General features: G+C 42.3%; 2 protein-coding genes across 2 annotated transcripts; one reads left to right on the top strand and one right to left on the bottom strand.

Annotated features, from left to right (window-relative positions):
* Positions 1-401: 401 nt before the first annotated feature.
* On the bottom strand, positions 402-8,333 carry ush1gb (Usher syndrome 1Gb (autosomal recessive)). The gene is made up of 5 exons (XM_030775769.1): positions 8,170-8,333; positions 2,703-3,156; positions 1,439-1,996; positions 830-1,113; positions 402-475 (listed from the first exon to the last, which is right to left on the bottom strand). The coding sequence occupies exons 1-4, from the start codon at positions 8,331-8,333 to the stop codon at positions 832-834; spliced, it is 1,458 nt and encodes a 485-aa protein (XP_030631629.1). The 3' UTR covers positions 402-475; positions 830-831.
* A 1,188-nt stretch (positions 8,334-9,521) lies between these two features.
* On the top strand, positions 9,522-16,996 carry LOC115812376 (proton channel OTOP3-like). The gene is made up of 7 exons (XM_030774855.1): positions 9,522-9,891; positions 10,280-10,416; positions 10,567-10,625; positions 11,014-11,144; positions 13,875-14,563; positions 15,393-15,557; positions 16,826-16,996. The coding sequence occupies exons 1-7, from the start codon at positions 9,522-9,524 to the stop codon at positions 16,994-16,996; spliced, it is 1,722 nt and encodes a 573-aa protein (XP_030630715.1).
* Positions 16,997-17,072: the final 76 nt, after the last annotated feature.

Genomic DNA, 17,072 nt, shown 5'->3' with positions numbered 1-17,072 from the left:
AGCAGATCATTGTATACATCAAGTGGTGAGATTAAAAGCACTGTTGGAGACTTTAGGGCAAGTGAATAGAATATAGTGGCTATAACCGCTGTTCTCAATTTTCCTGGTCACAACTTTTACTTTAACAGTTTTATATGAGCTTGGATACCCTGCACTTTCTCTCAATGTGTGTGTGTGTGTGTGTGTATTTATGCTCAGTCAGTGAGTGCAGCTTACATTGCTTGACAGATTAGATTCCATTTTACATCTCAACAGGTTTACACTATAAAATCTAAAGGATTCAATGCCAAGGGCAATGTTTCTGTCCAGATGTATGTCCTATGCCAAGGGCAATGTTCCTGTCCAGATGTATGTCCTATGCCAAGGGCAATGTTTCTGTCCAGATGTATGTCCTATGCCAAGGGAAATGTTTTTTCTCCAATGTTTGTCTGGCCTGCCAGTGCCAGATATAAATGCTCCACCAAACCAGTCCCATCTGAAAAACAAAAGAAAAAATATACACTTACACAAATATGTCAACCTTAAGAACTATAAAAAAAGACCTATTCTTGTTAACTGAATGGTGTTTTGTTGTGCTATTCTGTCTATGTCCACTAGATGGACCCATTGAACATAAAAACTCTTCATTTTCTAAGCAGCTGAGACAAACTGCTCACACACTCAAAGAAAAAATTCTCCTAATGATACAAACACTTCACTAACCAAGACAGATACACTTACAGCTCCATGTGCTTAATATAGCTTACCTTGATTGAGACACACACACACATTCACAGATGTGCTCAATGATTCTCAAAATGAAAAACACACACACACACACTCCACCCACCTTCACAGCTCTGTGTCCTGCATGGCCTCTGGTTCATCCAGCACGTCAGCGCGTCTGCGACAGGCCTCCAGTAGTTTCTTGCGGGGGCCAAGTGGTATGTGGATACTGGACAAGTCCTCCTCTGAGCACAGGAGGAGTGCTTCCAGGTCAATCTTCTCCCTTCTGAAGATGGCTATGAACTCCCCCAAACCCTGAGCGGCCAGAAACACCTCCAAAGGCCCCGTGTTAGGCTCCAGCTCCTCCTCATCCTCCAACCCCAAATCCCCGTCCTCCCATGGCAGCTCCTGCACATGGTCACATCACAGAAGAAATGATGAGATTACCAGCCAATCAAATATCAGATCAAATATAGTCTGTCTGACAGGTGGATCATAAATGATCTATGAATGATGCAATTCATCATTCACGAAAATGCTTTCAGAAAGGAAGAACACATCAAAAGAGCAAGAGGGAAGCACAAAACTCTTCAATTCACGTTTAAATAGTATATGTGACTGTAATCGGCCTCATATATAGTTGAAAGGCTATATATGATTTAATTTAAAAAACATAGATATTTTCTAAGGTAATTTTTTCTCTGATAGACAAACTGATATATGGTGTTACTGCTACCTGTAGGTTGCGTTCCTGTAGGCTCAATGCACTGCCGATGCTGACTTCGTCGAGACTGGGCGATCGCAAGGGCAGACGCCCCCGCAGCCGGACATTAGGAGCTCGTCCCACTGGCTCGCTGCCCACTATGCTGCCGTCATCACGACCGCCGAGGCCGAAGAGTCCTCCGCTGACGTAGTTCCGCCGAAACACCATTGTCCCCAGACCAGGCCGCGTGAAGAGCGAATCCCGCCCTGAGTCCACGCTGATTTCCGAGTATGCCGCCTCATGCAGGCCAGGATCACTCAGGGCACGGGAGACTGTGTCGGTCTCGTCGTCATCATCGTGGTTGCCGGGGAACATGTGGCGTATGTTGAGACGGGGGTTGGGTCGTTCCCGGGGGGTGGCATAGGTGCCCTGTTTAAGGAACATCACATCGTTGCCCAACTGTAGGCCAGATAACGAACGGACGCTTTTCCGTCCGTCCTCAGAGATTTTAAAGGTGCTGTCGCCCTGTCTCCTCTTCTCCAGACGCCTCTGGATCTTGGTTTTACTCTTTGCTGTAGAATGCAGGGTCTGCAAATACATGAATATTAAAATAAAAATATCTGGCCAAATCTTTTAAATTATAGAGAGATTTTGACTGTACACCCAAAGAATTACTACAGGCAAATACCAAATGCACTTCTGTGCTATCACATAAGGATCTGATATAGTAAGTACCCATCTGGATATCTGTGATTTTTTCATCACTCAATAATTTTTAATAAATCATGAAGGGCATTCTGTGCTGGTTACTACAAAGCTCCTTTTCACTTTTTCAGAACGCTTCGTCTGTCACATAGCTTATTATCATGTAAAAGTTACTCTCACTCACTCTCACTCATTTTCAAAGCCGCTTATCCTAATTATGGTCACGGGGAAGCGCTACCCACTGCGCCACTGTGTGGACATTTTAACAGTTAATGCTGTAAAAATGTCCACAATATCAGGCAAACATAGAATCACTGAAAATGTTAGCTTCCCATATTCCCTTGGCAATGAAGTGTGACCAGCTCATATTGCAAGTGACACTACTGGAGTGGCAACCCTCAGCTCTGGGTGAGATGTATTGTCTGTAACTGTATAGCACTGACCCATGCATCAGTCAAATCATCTTTAACGTTATGGTCCAGAGCACTGACCTGTGACCAAGTCACGTTATCTGTAACATTTTCATTCAGAGCACAGTGGACGGAGTAAGTGCTACAGTACAAAACAGGGCTGACGAAGGTTTAATCACCTGTGAGTAGGACATGGTGGAGTTGACGGTGTTGAACTGGGGCAGTCTACGGCTAAGGGAGCTGCTGGAGTAGCTGGAGAAACTCATGGCGTCAGAGACGTCAGACGCAGCCGCCTCTTTGAGAAAGCGCTTCTCCATTCGCTGATGGTGCTTGTGCTGGAGCTTGACACAATCTTTAATGCGTCGCTCGGCCACGCGGAAGGCCCGGTCCTTCAGCTTACTCACCAGCTTTGGGTTGATAGCGGTCTGCTTGGCAGCGATAGAGTCCAGGTAACGGACGCAGTCCATGTGGTTCTTGGTGGCGGCCATGTCTAGGGGGGTGTGGTAATCATTGTCCAGACACCACACATTGGCACCGAAGGAGACCAGGAAAGACAGGCAGTTCAGATGGCCGTTGGCAGCAGCCAGGTGCAGAGGTGTGTTCCCCCAGATGTCACACTTATCCGGGTCACCTCTGGACAAGGGAATTAACATAGATAGAGAGAGAGGGTGAGGGAGAGAGAGAGAGACAGACAGACAGACACACACACACAAAGAAAGAGAGAGACAAACAGACAGACACACACACACACACAGAGCGATTATGTGTATGGTGACAATGGCGTGTGTGTGTGTGTGTGTGTGTGTGGGTCCTGCTGTGAGGTGTTGAGCTGTGGCATGTAACCGAAGCAGGAGTCTGTGTCTGTGGTCTCTAACAGTCTGGAGTCACATTACAGCCAGTTCAGCAATGACTAAAACTCTGCCTGGCACTGGGCTGCCTGTGATGTCATCACTTTAGCATAACAGGGCTTCCCTGATACAACACAGTCACTTAGCAACTTTGCCAAGAAAATAAATATATGGAGGATTAACCTCCAACGAATTAGTTTATATATTATTGTCAAAGAACTTTCTTGTTAGTTGGCTGCATTAAAATGCCATTGCTGTTCATTTTTTGATTTACATCTACAGTGTAACTTGTAAAGTAGGAGATTTTCATTGCTAATTCTCAAGTCATTAACACTAATAGCACAGAGATAACTAACAGATTAAAATAGTGAAAGTTCAATACAATGACAAAACACCACCATCTGAACCAGTATGTCTTAGTTTGCTAGTGATGGCCTGGCACTTCCTGTATTGGTTTTATGTGCCCAATAAGAGACATTCTGTGGGTGAAACTTTGCAGCCCTGTGAATGCATTATTCACCCGAGCAACATTCTCTCTCTCTCTCTCTCTCACACACACAAGCCCTGACCACAGCCATCTACCAAGTAAGCAGCTTAAATCCTCTTCCTGATTTTGTCTGATAAGACCAACATGAAGCAGAGAACAACAGAGATAAAAAGTAAGCAATGCAGTCTCACACAGGGGCCGGAAGAACATTTGCCTGAAACAGCCTGTTCTACTGGAGAGGGAGAGAAGTGCATCCCAAATCACTCTTAAAGAGAAGATGTGATTAGTGTTGAACAAGATGTCGTACAGTATACACAGCTAAGACAGCAAACTATTCCATGCAAAATTGATTTATTTATTTTTAAGAAGGTTCATCAACCCAGCCTATGAGCTGAGCGAACATGATTTGGGTCAATATGTTTTGTATCCACCTCATGAGAACTGGAGCTGTCCATCTGTGCTGGTGTTCAACACAAATAAAGATCAAGTTTCACAACTTTGAGTGTTTATCCCTAGATCGTCACACCTGGTCCATTTCACGCCCACATGACTGTTCTCTCTGTTTTATACACTGTTCATGACAGTCAGTTCTCTCATATGTGGTATGAACAAAAGATATAGGAAGACTGGTAATAAAGATCAAATCAGGTCATGAATGAACAGAAGTCTCCCAACTTCACTGTGCTGCCCAGACCTCTCTCACACCCATCATAACAAATGAGAGGAACTGAAACAGGTCCAGACACCTGACTGGAATCAGTAACATTAAGAAGAAATAAGTAAACAAGAACAAAATTACATCTCTATCCATTTTCACATAATGATACATTTTTAGATAAAATCACAAAAACTTCTGAATATTGGGGAGGAGAGGCAGTTCAACATTTCTGTAGCTCATTTCAGCATGTCACTCACAAAGGGGTGGAACCAACAATCCAGAGAAGCAAGCTGACATATCAGAAATACTGAAAGCCTAAATTTAATAAAATGGATATACTATTTTAGAACATTAAAGGTGACAGGCTACAGTGCGTCTTACTTCCATATCTGTTCATACCGCTTCCTGATTAGCACGATCTCTGTCCTAAACGAAATCGCGTAAGCAATGCCAATGATACAGGGGAGAGGCTGACACAGAATAGTGGGGGTTGAACCAGCGATTTAGGCGACTTTTTATCAACATCCTTACCAACAACAACAACAAATATAGTCTTACAACAGCCTGTATTTTTCAGTGACAACATTTTGTTACGGCGAGCACTTGTTTTGCTATCGTTGGGAATACAGGACACATTTTACTTGGACCAACATTATTTTGGATTACTTTGGGACCGAATTTCGTTTCAAAGACCTGGTGAAACTGCAGATTCTCAGCTCCAAGGTAAACTTTGAATAAAGTCGTTGCATAAACACTTCGCAGTGCTTGTTTTGAAGTTGGTGTATGCGTTTCTTCTGGTGTGAAGGTGGCGCTGGCAAGTGGTGTCAGATTTTAGTCCATGTTCAACTCGAAATGAACCTCAAATGAATGATGAAGTACGATAATCATTAACCATTTTCTCCTTCAGAATTCTAACCCAGTTTTTTTAAACAACCGGTGCACTTGACTTCTGCACTTACCCATATGCAAATACAAGCCATTTAACTCTGAATCACAGTTTCTTCAAATAGCATAAAGAGCTCTTCAAGCAGAGCGTGTCTCCTTTCATCTGGTGTGACCTTTCTCTTGCCAATATATACAGCAAATTACCTCTCCAACAGAAAGCTCAGTGGCCCCTAACTATACGGTCTGCCGAATAAATAATCATTTTATATCTGACATTTCGACAAACACGCCTGCACTTGGCCTTATTGCCATCAGGAGAAAAAAAACTTAGAGGCAGACGTGTTACTACATTTATAAGCCTCAAACTCTATGCAAATTTCAAGATAAAATGCATTTTATTTTGCAACCCCCCTATGCATGCTCACGTGTAGGGTTTAAAGTAAGGATAAATACTGGGATTAAGTTTAGCACTGTGAGTGTGGAAAGTCTGACAGGGAGGCATTAAAGAAAACAACGGCAAATAAGAACACAAGGATGTTTTTGAGCAGGAAACTAAAGACAGTTCAAAGCGAACAGTTGCTTACATGTTGGCTCATATTTATTACATGCAATAAATTATTCAGACTGAACTTGTTATTGGTTGTCAGGTATTGTTTTATTGCTAATTCACTTATCATTGCTTTTTAAAAATTACAAATAATTGTACACTCATGGTGTTCTTTCAGCAATCTTATTAAGTGGGTATTTTTTTACTTTGACTTTACATTAAATTGTGGGTTTAGTTTCAGTGTACTAAATGAAAACTATAACTGAATACAAACAAACAAAGTCACTTTATTTGTCACATCTACTCTGAGCAGTGAAATCCCAACACCAGTGAGCACACACATACACACTATGAGCTAGGAGCCGTGGGCAGCCACCGTCGCCAGCGCCCGGGGACCAACTCCAGGTGTTTCTGCCAGTACCTTGGTCAATGGGGGAAACTCTCCATGTAAACACAACCACAACATTTGAAAGCTGTTTTTTGGCCAGTTATAACACACATTCTAACCACAATGCAAAATAATGAACTCAGGGTAGGTCAACTGTTTTGGGCTTTATAAGCCAGCTTTTCGGATATCATATACCTTGGACAGCCTTCATATTTGTTTTGTGCTAAACAATATGGCTCACTGGCATCATACTGCAGTTTCTGAAGTGTTACCAGGTAAAAGGCCAACACTCTAAAATTTTGGAGACTAAATTAGAACCCAGCATTCATGGATCTTTTCTCTGATCTGCCGATACATTCAGTATGCCAGACTTGGGACATCCAGTTGAAGAGCTGTTATGCCCACACACACACACACTCTTCCAGAAAGCCTTGGCCTATAGCACTGTGCAACCTCACTTTATCACATCTGAATATACCGTTACTCGTAAATCCCTTTCAGCTGAATCTATCCTGTTTCCTACTGAGGGACTTTAGAAGAAAGGATCATTGTTATATCGCTGAGAGCTGCTTCACTGTGCAAGCATAAGTTTAATTAGGATATTGGGAATGAACTGTCTGGCTTTGTTCATAGAGGGGCACAGAGCATAGCCTTTATCAGTCAGAAGCAGCAATGTAAGGAGAGGCCAAGCTTGACTAAAACAGGACTAATTACTTAATGACCCTAATGTGAAATGTCACATTAGATCTGTTACCAGTGGCTCTGAGTCAGTGATTCAGGTTTTTATTCTCACTCTCTCTCACTGAAAAATCACCCTTCAGTGTAAATCTAGTAGATGTAATCTTCATTTAGAGACACAGTGTTACATTCCATTACTGTACCAACGCAATTTTTGAGAATTATTACAGTGTATCACAATTTCTTAACAATTTGTAATGGTAGCAAAGCTTGCAACTGACTGCCTATATTTTTATTTAAATCAAAATTTACAGAGCTGATGAATATGCAAATAATACTATTAGGAATCGCAAATCAGCAGACACACTATATAATACTATACACAACAACACTACATAATAATACCCTCCATTAACACAAACAACGACACAGGAATTACAGCAGCAGAACAAGACTGTATGAAAAATTAAGATAAAGGTATTCACATATACTGAACGATTCAGAACTGAGGACCTAAAGTGGATCAAACAGTTATGAATAGTGTGGATGTTGCTTGTCAGATGAACTCCCTGTCATGACCTTTTGCTTTGATTAGCTTGGAGCAGTAAAAATGCAAATGTAGGGGTTACCAGTCAGTGAAGGATGAATTCACAGAGAGAGAACTGAGAGGCAAAGATGGGTCACGCATATATCCAAGAGAATCACAAAATCATGTGACTGGGTAAATGAATATCTGTCTGTTAGCAACTAGTTTCAAGGAAAAAAAGAGGGTCGTTGTCTGGCTGGATGCTTCAGTATTGTCGATAAGGCGAGCAGTCGGCAGAGGATATACAATTGTGTGTCATGCACTGATTAAAAAAAACGGCGGAGGAAAGGCTTCAAAAACATACAGAATGACAATTCGTATTGTGTTTTGTGTAAGGATGACAATAAAATCACCATGAGGTTATTTCTACACAGTGGATACATATCAGACCGGCAACGTACAAACCTGTATCCTGTATCGCTCACCTTTTTGCTGAATACTAATCCAGTGAACACAAAGTCTATACATGTTTAGTATTCTCATTCTGTTGGCCGCGAGGATCACCTGTGCACGGCCATCTGAGGGATACAGAAAGTATTAAAGATCATAACACGGCGTGCAGTACTTACCCCCGTCCGACAATAAGTCGAAGTGCATCGAGATTGCCGTGGTAAGCGGCCCATAGGGTCGGTGTCATCCCATCCTCGTCCGGTGCGTTTAAGTCTTTTCGTGTGGCCTCTTTAAGTAGGTCCAGGTAGCCATCACGAGCCGCCCGGTGGTACTTATCATTCATAGTGGCAGAAGAGCCTGGTCTGGCTTACATCCTATCATTTGGCATCAGGATCCAGGTCGTAGGAGAGAGAAAACGGGTCTTGGAAGACCAGCGGCGTGCGAACTTTGCAACACTGCGCCGCCGCTGTAACTGCAGACCCGAAGCTACAGCGGTTGCCAAGGGAGCACGAGAGCGCTTGTCAAACAAGGAGGTCGCTTACGCGGGAGATCACGCGGCCCATCCTCAAGCACCTGTTCTGAACAGTAATAATAAGCGAAATCAATCAAACCCAAAGCAACTCTGTGTACCTCAGTATATTTAATATATTTGGCTCTTGACTATAAAGTAAAGTCAATAGACTGGTTGTCCCACGTTATTAACTGAATAAATGCAATCATGGGTATTGATGGCTTCTGTAAATTAGCACTTGGGAAAGATCAACATCTGTGCCAGTCTTGGACTGTTTTGCGGCGGTGCTTACTCAAAAAATATTATATACGAGTTTGAAACCACACTGATCTGAATGGAATCACCCACGTGTTTCAGTCCAATAAGGATGCATGTTGTAATGAAATCTATTGTAATTACTTTAGTCATCAAAAGTGTGCTTATCAGAGTATATACCAGTGTATACCTGGTGCAGACTATGACCAAACATTCCCCTGATGATATCACTTCCTTTCCACGCGTTGTACATACTTTGCATGACCACACACTAAACAAACACTTCACACATGCTAACTTGATAGAATGGACATTGAAATGAGGCCCATTAACTTAATTTTTGGCATTATTCAAATCTAAAGACTTTTGTATATTGTTGCATTCATATTAAATTTACTTGACAGCTCTTGTTTGTCATACATTAACTTGTCTCACTTTCATTTCTGACAGAGAAGGTCAAAAACTGACAACCAGCTCAGCCGCGCCTCCTGCGGACACGCCTGTTTTAGCCCTGCTTTGGCTAAGACAAACCTGTCCTAAGGAGAACCGCATGTTTACTTGTCACTACATGCACCAAGCTGAATCGGGACATTTCCTGGAATTCGACAAGATCACCTGTTCAGACCAGGAAGAGCGCAGTGTGTAAACCAAAAAGTCCATAGTCCTGGAGAAGAAAAAAAAGTCTTTCAAAGCTGCAGCTCTACAGGCAGAGCAAGAGAGGTTAGACAGAGAGAGGTTAAACCAGAAAAGAAAGAGACAGAAGAAATGCGTTCTGACTCTGAAGTGATGGAGGAAAGCACTGATATGGAGATTATTCACAAGACAGCAAGAGCTCAGAACAATGTGGAGGAAGCGCATGAGGAGCAGGGAGAGGATTCTGTCCTGCTCTGGGTACCCAGTGCGCGGAGATTAGTCTCTGGACTGGTGGGACTGAACGTGATGCTTTTTGGAGCTGCACTGGTGGCTGGAGAAGCGTTTAACCCCTGGGGGTTTCGACACCAAGAGCCTCAGGTGTTTCTGTTGGTGCTGATGAGCCTTAGTCTCCTGTGGATGCTCTGGTACCTCCTCTGGGCCCGCAGACAGCCCGGACTCTCGCCCCACACTGACCATCATGCAGGAGGAATCACAGTCACTGGTAAATCTAGCGCAGAGTTTCTCCATGTTGTTATCTTAGCTTCAGGCTCTTTGTCAGTATGACTGTCATTGGACAGATTTATCTCTGATTGTATACCATAGCCACAAGTGAACTGCCAGATCTCCCTGTCTGTAGCAGCGAGAACTAACGCAACAGGGACTCTCCTGGTCGTAACTGTCGTTTGTTCTACGTTACTTTTAAGTTTGATTTAGCTGATAGTGTTTGTCCAAGGTGACGTACTATTTTTACACTTAAAGACTCAAGTACATTGTAAAGACTGAGTGAAGGTCCTGTCATTTTTAATTTTTTGCTGCTCTTCAAGTTGAATTAAAGTGGCCTCTGGTTCATTAACTGCTGTGTGTTTTTGAACTGTTCCTTCTTTTGGCAGTGGTGTTAATGGTATTTGCTGGGTTCAGTCTGCTTCTGCATGTGTTCAGGATGGGCTACTTTGTCATGATGGTTGAATGTAACAGTTTTGCCAAAGTCATCTCTCCCTTTATTGAGGCTCCATTTCTAGGTCTCCAGGTGAGTGAATGTGTTTCACATAAACACATATTTTGTCTCATTCTCTTTTGCTGCACCTTCTTAAAATCCCAACTGTGCTGGCAAAGTTGTGTTGCATGCTGTTCAATATTATCATATGTGTCCTGACTGTGTCTCCCTGCCTGCTTGCAGACATATTTCCTTTGGGCTCACTCCAAAGACTGCATTCACAAGCACAAGATCATTACCAGGTACCTGAAGTTGTCCAGTGACGCTGAATGGGCACAGTGATATGTCATTGCTGTCCTTGGTTAGATGGCAACATGATTAAAGTGAATATTTACATTTCCGTCAGATGAAAATATCTTTTGAAATAGGCTTATGTACATGACTAGGTTATAGTAGATCACCTATATTGGTTTCCACGGTAGCAGTGTATTATTGTGTACTTACAGCTAATAAAACACAATCAAGATCTTAAATTCAGTTGATTCAATTAAGGTATGGTCTAATAAAGGATGAAAAGGTGTTTGTTTATTTCGCCTCTTTATGGTGTTTGGATATGTCAGCTCATTTCTTACATCAGTGATTTGTGATTGTGTGTGTGTGTGTGTGTGTGTGTGCGTGTGCATGCAACAGGTCTGGTTTGATGCTAACTCTGAGTGCTGACCTACTGCTGTGGCTGAATGCAGTGACAGAGGAGACGCTGCATCTGCAGATAGAGATGGAGAGAGAGAACAAAGAAAGTGAAAACAGAACATCCTGCTCAGGTGGCCCACACACCCCTATGACAGGTACCCTACACATACTAGTTGTCATTCATCCCAGTCAAACTGATAACAGAAATAAAACTGTACTAGGCCTCTGGATATCACACAAACCTATCAAGACATTTTGACTCATAGATCACACATGACAAACTCTGACCTTAAAATAAGTAAACCTTGTAATCATACTGGTATAGCCACATACAAGGCAATGGGGCCAATCTGTTTAGACCTCCAGAATTGAACAAAAACATTTATACATGTATTCTTTGAGCAAGACCCCAATATTTTCCACGTCTGACCAATTTCTTTTCTTCTTCGTAATATCCAAATCTAGAGCAATCAAGAAGGGACAGCTCCTAATTTTACTCATAGCCCAAACTCCAGTTTTGTTAAACCATTTGCTGCTGTTAGATCTTTTACAGCCGGAATGCCCTTGTTGCTCTAAAATTCCCAGTGACGCTTATGGCACACACAGTTTAGAGAGCTGCACTCTGTCCGATCTGAGTGGAAGCCTCACTGAACACTTATAATCAGTGTAACACCTTATCAAAGCTTTGTGGATGTGCAACAATGAGCCATTTAATAACCCACAATATCTAGGAACATCTCTCATCAACTAAATAACATGTTCACATCACAGATCATGAGATCTCCTTGGTTACCTGCTGTCAAACCAGATAATTGGAAACAGAGAATCTTTCAGAAACAGAAAATCTTTCTAAAGGCTCATAGTTTGTTTTATAGTTTCAGACCATAATTTATTTTAAAATAATAGCAGTCACTTGAATAGCAGTCACTTGTCTGGTATATATATATATATATTTTTTGTGAACACTTACAATACAAGTTGAAGCAGGAGCAGTGGTTAAAAATGGTCCATCTCTTTCTAAATCAACCTTGGACTTAAACCACCCTCTGACTACCAGAATATTAAGTAGTTATTAAAGGAATAAGCAAAGAAATAGATAAAGCAACGATAAATAAGGAATTTTCAATGAAGAAATAAAAAAAAGGTTGCCAGCTACATAGTCTTTCTAATAAGTTAAGTATTGGGAATTAAGGGCAGAAACACTGCTCCAGGTGCAGTCGACATGCATGAACTTAAACCCCTGATTCCTGGCTTGGAGGTGGCATTGCTAGACCAAGCAAGGAATAATCCTTAGACCATATGGAATTTTTTCTACATTTGGAATATTCCCAACTTTTCCAACTGCTTCATCTGCATACAAGAGCACCTCAGTGCCCCTCTCTGTGTCTGAAAATATGTTGTTTCTCATGCTTTTGAAACAAGAGGGTTGAAGACATTTGTCTGTAATTCACTGTCCAGTGTAATAAAGACAGAGGACAAAGTACAGCTCCCTCTGACTGCAAAGACTGAGAAACAACATTTTTTCTTCCATTCACTTACATAAATTTCAAGTAACTGGATATAGTGGATTGGTCCTCAGCAGGTTTGAGTAAAGGAAACACTGCCTCTCTTTGACACTCTGTAGAGTAAAAGAATGCCCTCTCTCCAAATCCTGTTAAAAAGCCCTGAGAATAATAAGCAGAATTCATCAGGTACGTTAGGCAACGTGACATCAGTCATCCTCACCTGGAGCACAGCTATCTGCTCAAAGGCACTGTCATCTCAAAGAGTGTGGAGTGACTGTTATCTCAAAGAGTGTGAAGTAACTGTCATCTCACACAGCGTAGAGTGACTGTCATCTCAAACAGCGTGGAGTGACTGTCATCTCAGACAGTGTGAAGTGACTGACATCTCACACAGTGTGAAGTGACTGTCATCTCACACAGTGTGGAGAGACAGTTATCCCAAAGAGTGTGAAGTAACTGTCATCTCACACAGCGTAGAATGACTGTCATCTCAAACAGTGTGGAATGACTGTCTTCTCAATGACTGTCCAACTCTCTTTGCCCTATGGGTTTGTCAGGACTTAATGTTAATAATTCATATATCTGAATGCATTACATCTTTTATCCTACCCAGTATTGTGATCGTCTGCTAAAGTTTCACCTTACAAATGGACTTTTTGGCATTTGGCATTTTCTAAGTCACCATTAACCCCCACAAGGATCTGATGAAGGGATTTCATCTACCCACCCTGTTTTTCCCTCTTACCTTACCAGCAAATACTCCTCTCTCTCATATAAAATTTAATGAGCTGTCCTTAAATATAATCACATTACATGATACTGAAGAAATACAAATAAACAGGCCAGGTGCAATGTTTGTGTTACATTCTGAACACGGAAAACCTTTAATTCTGATGCTCTTTTGTTCTTTTTTTTCTTTTATTGTTGTTCTTTTATTGGTTTAAATAAGAGCTAGAGTTGTGATAAGATGAGGTGTGTAAAGTACTTTGCATCTGTAATTTGATTTCATATTGCCTGTTACACTTATATTGGTGTCACACATGCATGTGTTTCCTTTGATAGTTGTTTGATTGAATTCTTCATTAGAAGCAGTGATGTTTATCTTTGAAGTATAGAACGAGCTAGCATAATTCCAGTTCATCTATTCAATTCACTTAGTAGTCATTGTAAAAGTGCATGACACACGACACTGCGGTAGTAATGTGATATGTCTTTTCATCCCTATCTTTTTTATCTTCTGTCATCACTCTTCAGAGGTTTTAATCTGACACAATAAAAGTGTTATCTTGGAAGATGTATCCTACAGATAACTTGCCAACCTGTTAACCTGTTTTTTTCCTTTGTTTGTTTTTGTAGACCTGGACAACACAACAGTCTGTCACTGTCGAGCAGAAACACTGTGTCTCGTTTTCAGGAAGGGTTACGAGATCCTGTATCCCTTTAACATTGAGTACTGTCTGATGGCTGGGTCTATGCTCTATGTGATGTGGAAAAACGTTGGTCGCAGAGTCAAGCCTGGGGCACACTCTCACGAAGCTCAGAAAATAACCTTTCGCATCGTCCATAGTGGAGGAATCTTACTGGGGCCTGCCTGCGGGATTCTGGTCCTCCTAGTTGGCGTTGCCATTTTCATTCTGTACCAAGTGTGGGTGAGTCAAAAAACTCATCGGCTGACTGCCTTCCTCCTGTTTTATGGATATCACTTAGGCGTGATGCCCGTCATGTCTCTATGCTCATTGGCTGGAATGGTTGTCCATAAACTGGAGAAGCATGTGAGTGAAGATGGCCATAACCCCACACGTAGCCTGGATGTGATCCTGCTGGTGGGGGCAGCATTGGGGCAGCTTTCTCTCTCGTACTTCTCCCTGGTGGCTGCCTTGTCGGAGGGGCTGGGCAGGACTTTGGGAGACCTGGATCTCTGTTACTCTGTACTCACTCTGCTAGAGTTGATCCTGCAGAACATCTTCATTATTGAGGGTCTACACAGACACCCCAGCCTGCACAAGGCCAGGTCCAAAAAAATGGAACCGAATTTCATACTTAAGGCCAGTATCTCCAATGCCAGTGGTTCCTGATTCCAGCCCCAGTGACCTATGGGTCTTCACCAAAATTCCAAACCTCCACCACTCAGCAAATCTGTGGAGGGTTCAACTCCAGGTTCATTTGACTTTGTGCAGTTCACTCTGGATCAGGCCTGGGTCAAATAAATATTTAAAGAATGAATGATTGTAAATCTCTGGGATTGCACACACTGTGAACAGTGAGCACACACACCAGATGCAGGAGCAGTGGGCAACATTCCTTGCGCCCAGGGGGCATTGGGGTTAAGGGCACACAGCCATGCATGTCAGTCCTGGGAGTCAAACCAGCAACCCTTCGGTCATGAGCCCGGTTCACTAACCTCGGCTGCCCGAAGGACTGGGCTACGTCCCACTAATTTTATAAGGGTCCTTTATTTTGTGTCCCTTTATAGTAAAGTTACTTAACCTCCGACTGACATTTATCGTGGTCCCAAAGAAAGGGGGCCGCGAAAAGAACAGGGCTCTCTCAAATGTCTATATGACACATGTCTGCTCTGTTTAAAAATAAAGGTCAACGCTGGTACTGAAGTTAAACAGGGGTATCCAACATGTATACTTGGTTGTGAGGTTCACCAGGACTGGAATCAGGAAACACACCTTAATCAGCAACATTCCTCTTCTGTTTGATAAATGTACACCACAAAGTAAAAAATACCTTGAATAATAATTTATATGTTGTTTTAATGGGTTGTGGAACTTTATGACATCCTTACAGATTTGTTTTTTTATTGGTTACTGAATGGTTTAATGATGTAAGATTACTTTCTCATGCTATAAACAGAGGAGGAGGAAGGAGGTGGAAAGCAAGGTTGAGGCTGATGGAGCAGGAGCCCTTGGCTTGCTAGAGACAGGTCAAGTCTCACCAGTGCCCCCCAGTGACCAAAAAGAAAACAATACTCGCTGGAGCAAGCGAGCCATCCAGGAGATCTGTTCTTTCCTCATTCTAACCAACATCATGGTATGTAACCTAAAGAGACATACGTTTGATGAAAGTCATGGTAAAAATAAGTTAAAGAATCTTAGCTGCTGAGTTACTGGAAGTATTTTAGTTGGATAGACTTAATTTATCCAAAGATTGGAACAATAACATATTTTCATTTACTCTAATATGTCTTATATATTTAATGGAATAGCTACCTCATTGCTTTCAACTAATCTGGTAATTTCTGATATGAGGTAATTAAAGACAGAAAATGCTAATGTGCACAGAAGTGGAACTCATGGCTGTAAAAAGTTCAGTGAGACCTTAAAATGACAGTGTGAATGAAGGATGTTCATCAGACCACATCAATTTATTTTCATAGAAATATGATTTCTTGTTTTTCATCTGCCTGTTTAAGATTTAAATAAAAGAACCAAACAATGGCACTACTCTCCGTGGAGAAAACTACATGGTTGCCACTAAAGCCATTTTCACATATTCACTACGGACTGTAACCGCCGAATCACGTTTGCATTATGTCCGAAGTTGCTCTTTCAGACATGCAGCACACAGCAGCAGACAGTGCAACTAAGACGCGTTCACACACACTCGAAATACTCCGTTTGGTTTCGGCGGGGGGTGGCGCCTGGGTAGAGCGTGCAGGAGGCAGAACATGACGCAGAAAGTACTCTGCGAAATTTTTTTCCCGTTTACAACAAATCGAAAAAGGAGGACGAGGCTACCGACTTTGCTCTGACGATTTTGGCGTCGGCCCTTACAGACAGAAGTTCACGAATCTCGTCGTCTCTCCAGTCAGACATTTTCGTTGGCATCTTCATGTAACTGATCCTTCTTCTTCACCGCCGGATGTTTCTGTTCTTCCGGTTTCGCGCCAGTTGCATGTTAGAAACGGTAACAACACGCCCACTTGCTCGCTGTGCATACTCCGGAGTATAATCCGCTCTATTCACACATGGACCCAAACGAGGAGAAAACGGAGTTTCTACCAGCGGGCTGGTAAAATAAAGTCCGTTTAGAATCCGAGTCGACTGATTCAGACATTTTTGTTCACACACACAGTCCCTCCGGTTAGAATATCGATTATTTTAGGCTTGCGGTGCATGTGTGAAAGGGGTTTAAGTCTGTTATGGTCAGCCGGTTTCCTGTAATTCAAAGGTCTTTCAATGTCAAGTATGATTTCTTTAAAATCAGTATAGACAAAGGTAGTACATTGCATATGTGAGAGAGATAATGTTTCTGTTCTGTTTCTGAGCAGCACTGTGTTCTGTCTGTCTCTCCTACAGCTCTGGATAATCCCTGCCTTTGGCGCTCACCCGCAGTTTGAGAACGGACTGGGGAAACAGTTCTACGGGTTCACCACCTGGTTTGTGCTGGTGAACCTGGGCCAGCCCCTGGCTGTGTTCTACAGGATGCATTCTGTAGGAGCGCTGATGGAGCTGCTGGTGACGGCATAAGAGATGGAGAACCCGTACATGAAGAATGAGGAGTAAGACTCGTATCTGGTCTTACACTTGAATCTGGTCTGACACT

This window comes from Chanos chanos, chromosome 5, assembly GCF_902362185.1.
Source record: "Chanos chanos chromosome 5, fChaCha1.1, whole genome shotgun sequence".
NCBI classification, from domain to species: Eukaryota; Metazoa; Chordata; class Actinopteri; order Gonorynchiformes; family Chanidae; genus Chanos; species Chanos chanos.
Note: the sequence above shows the minus strand (reverse complement) of the source record. Positions and strands in the feature narration are given on the sequence as shown.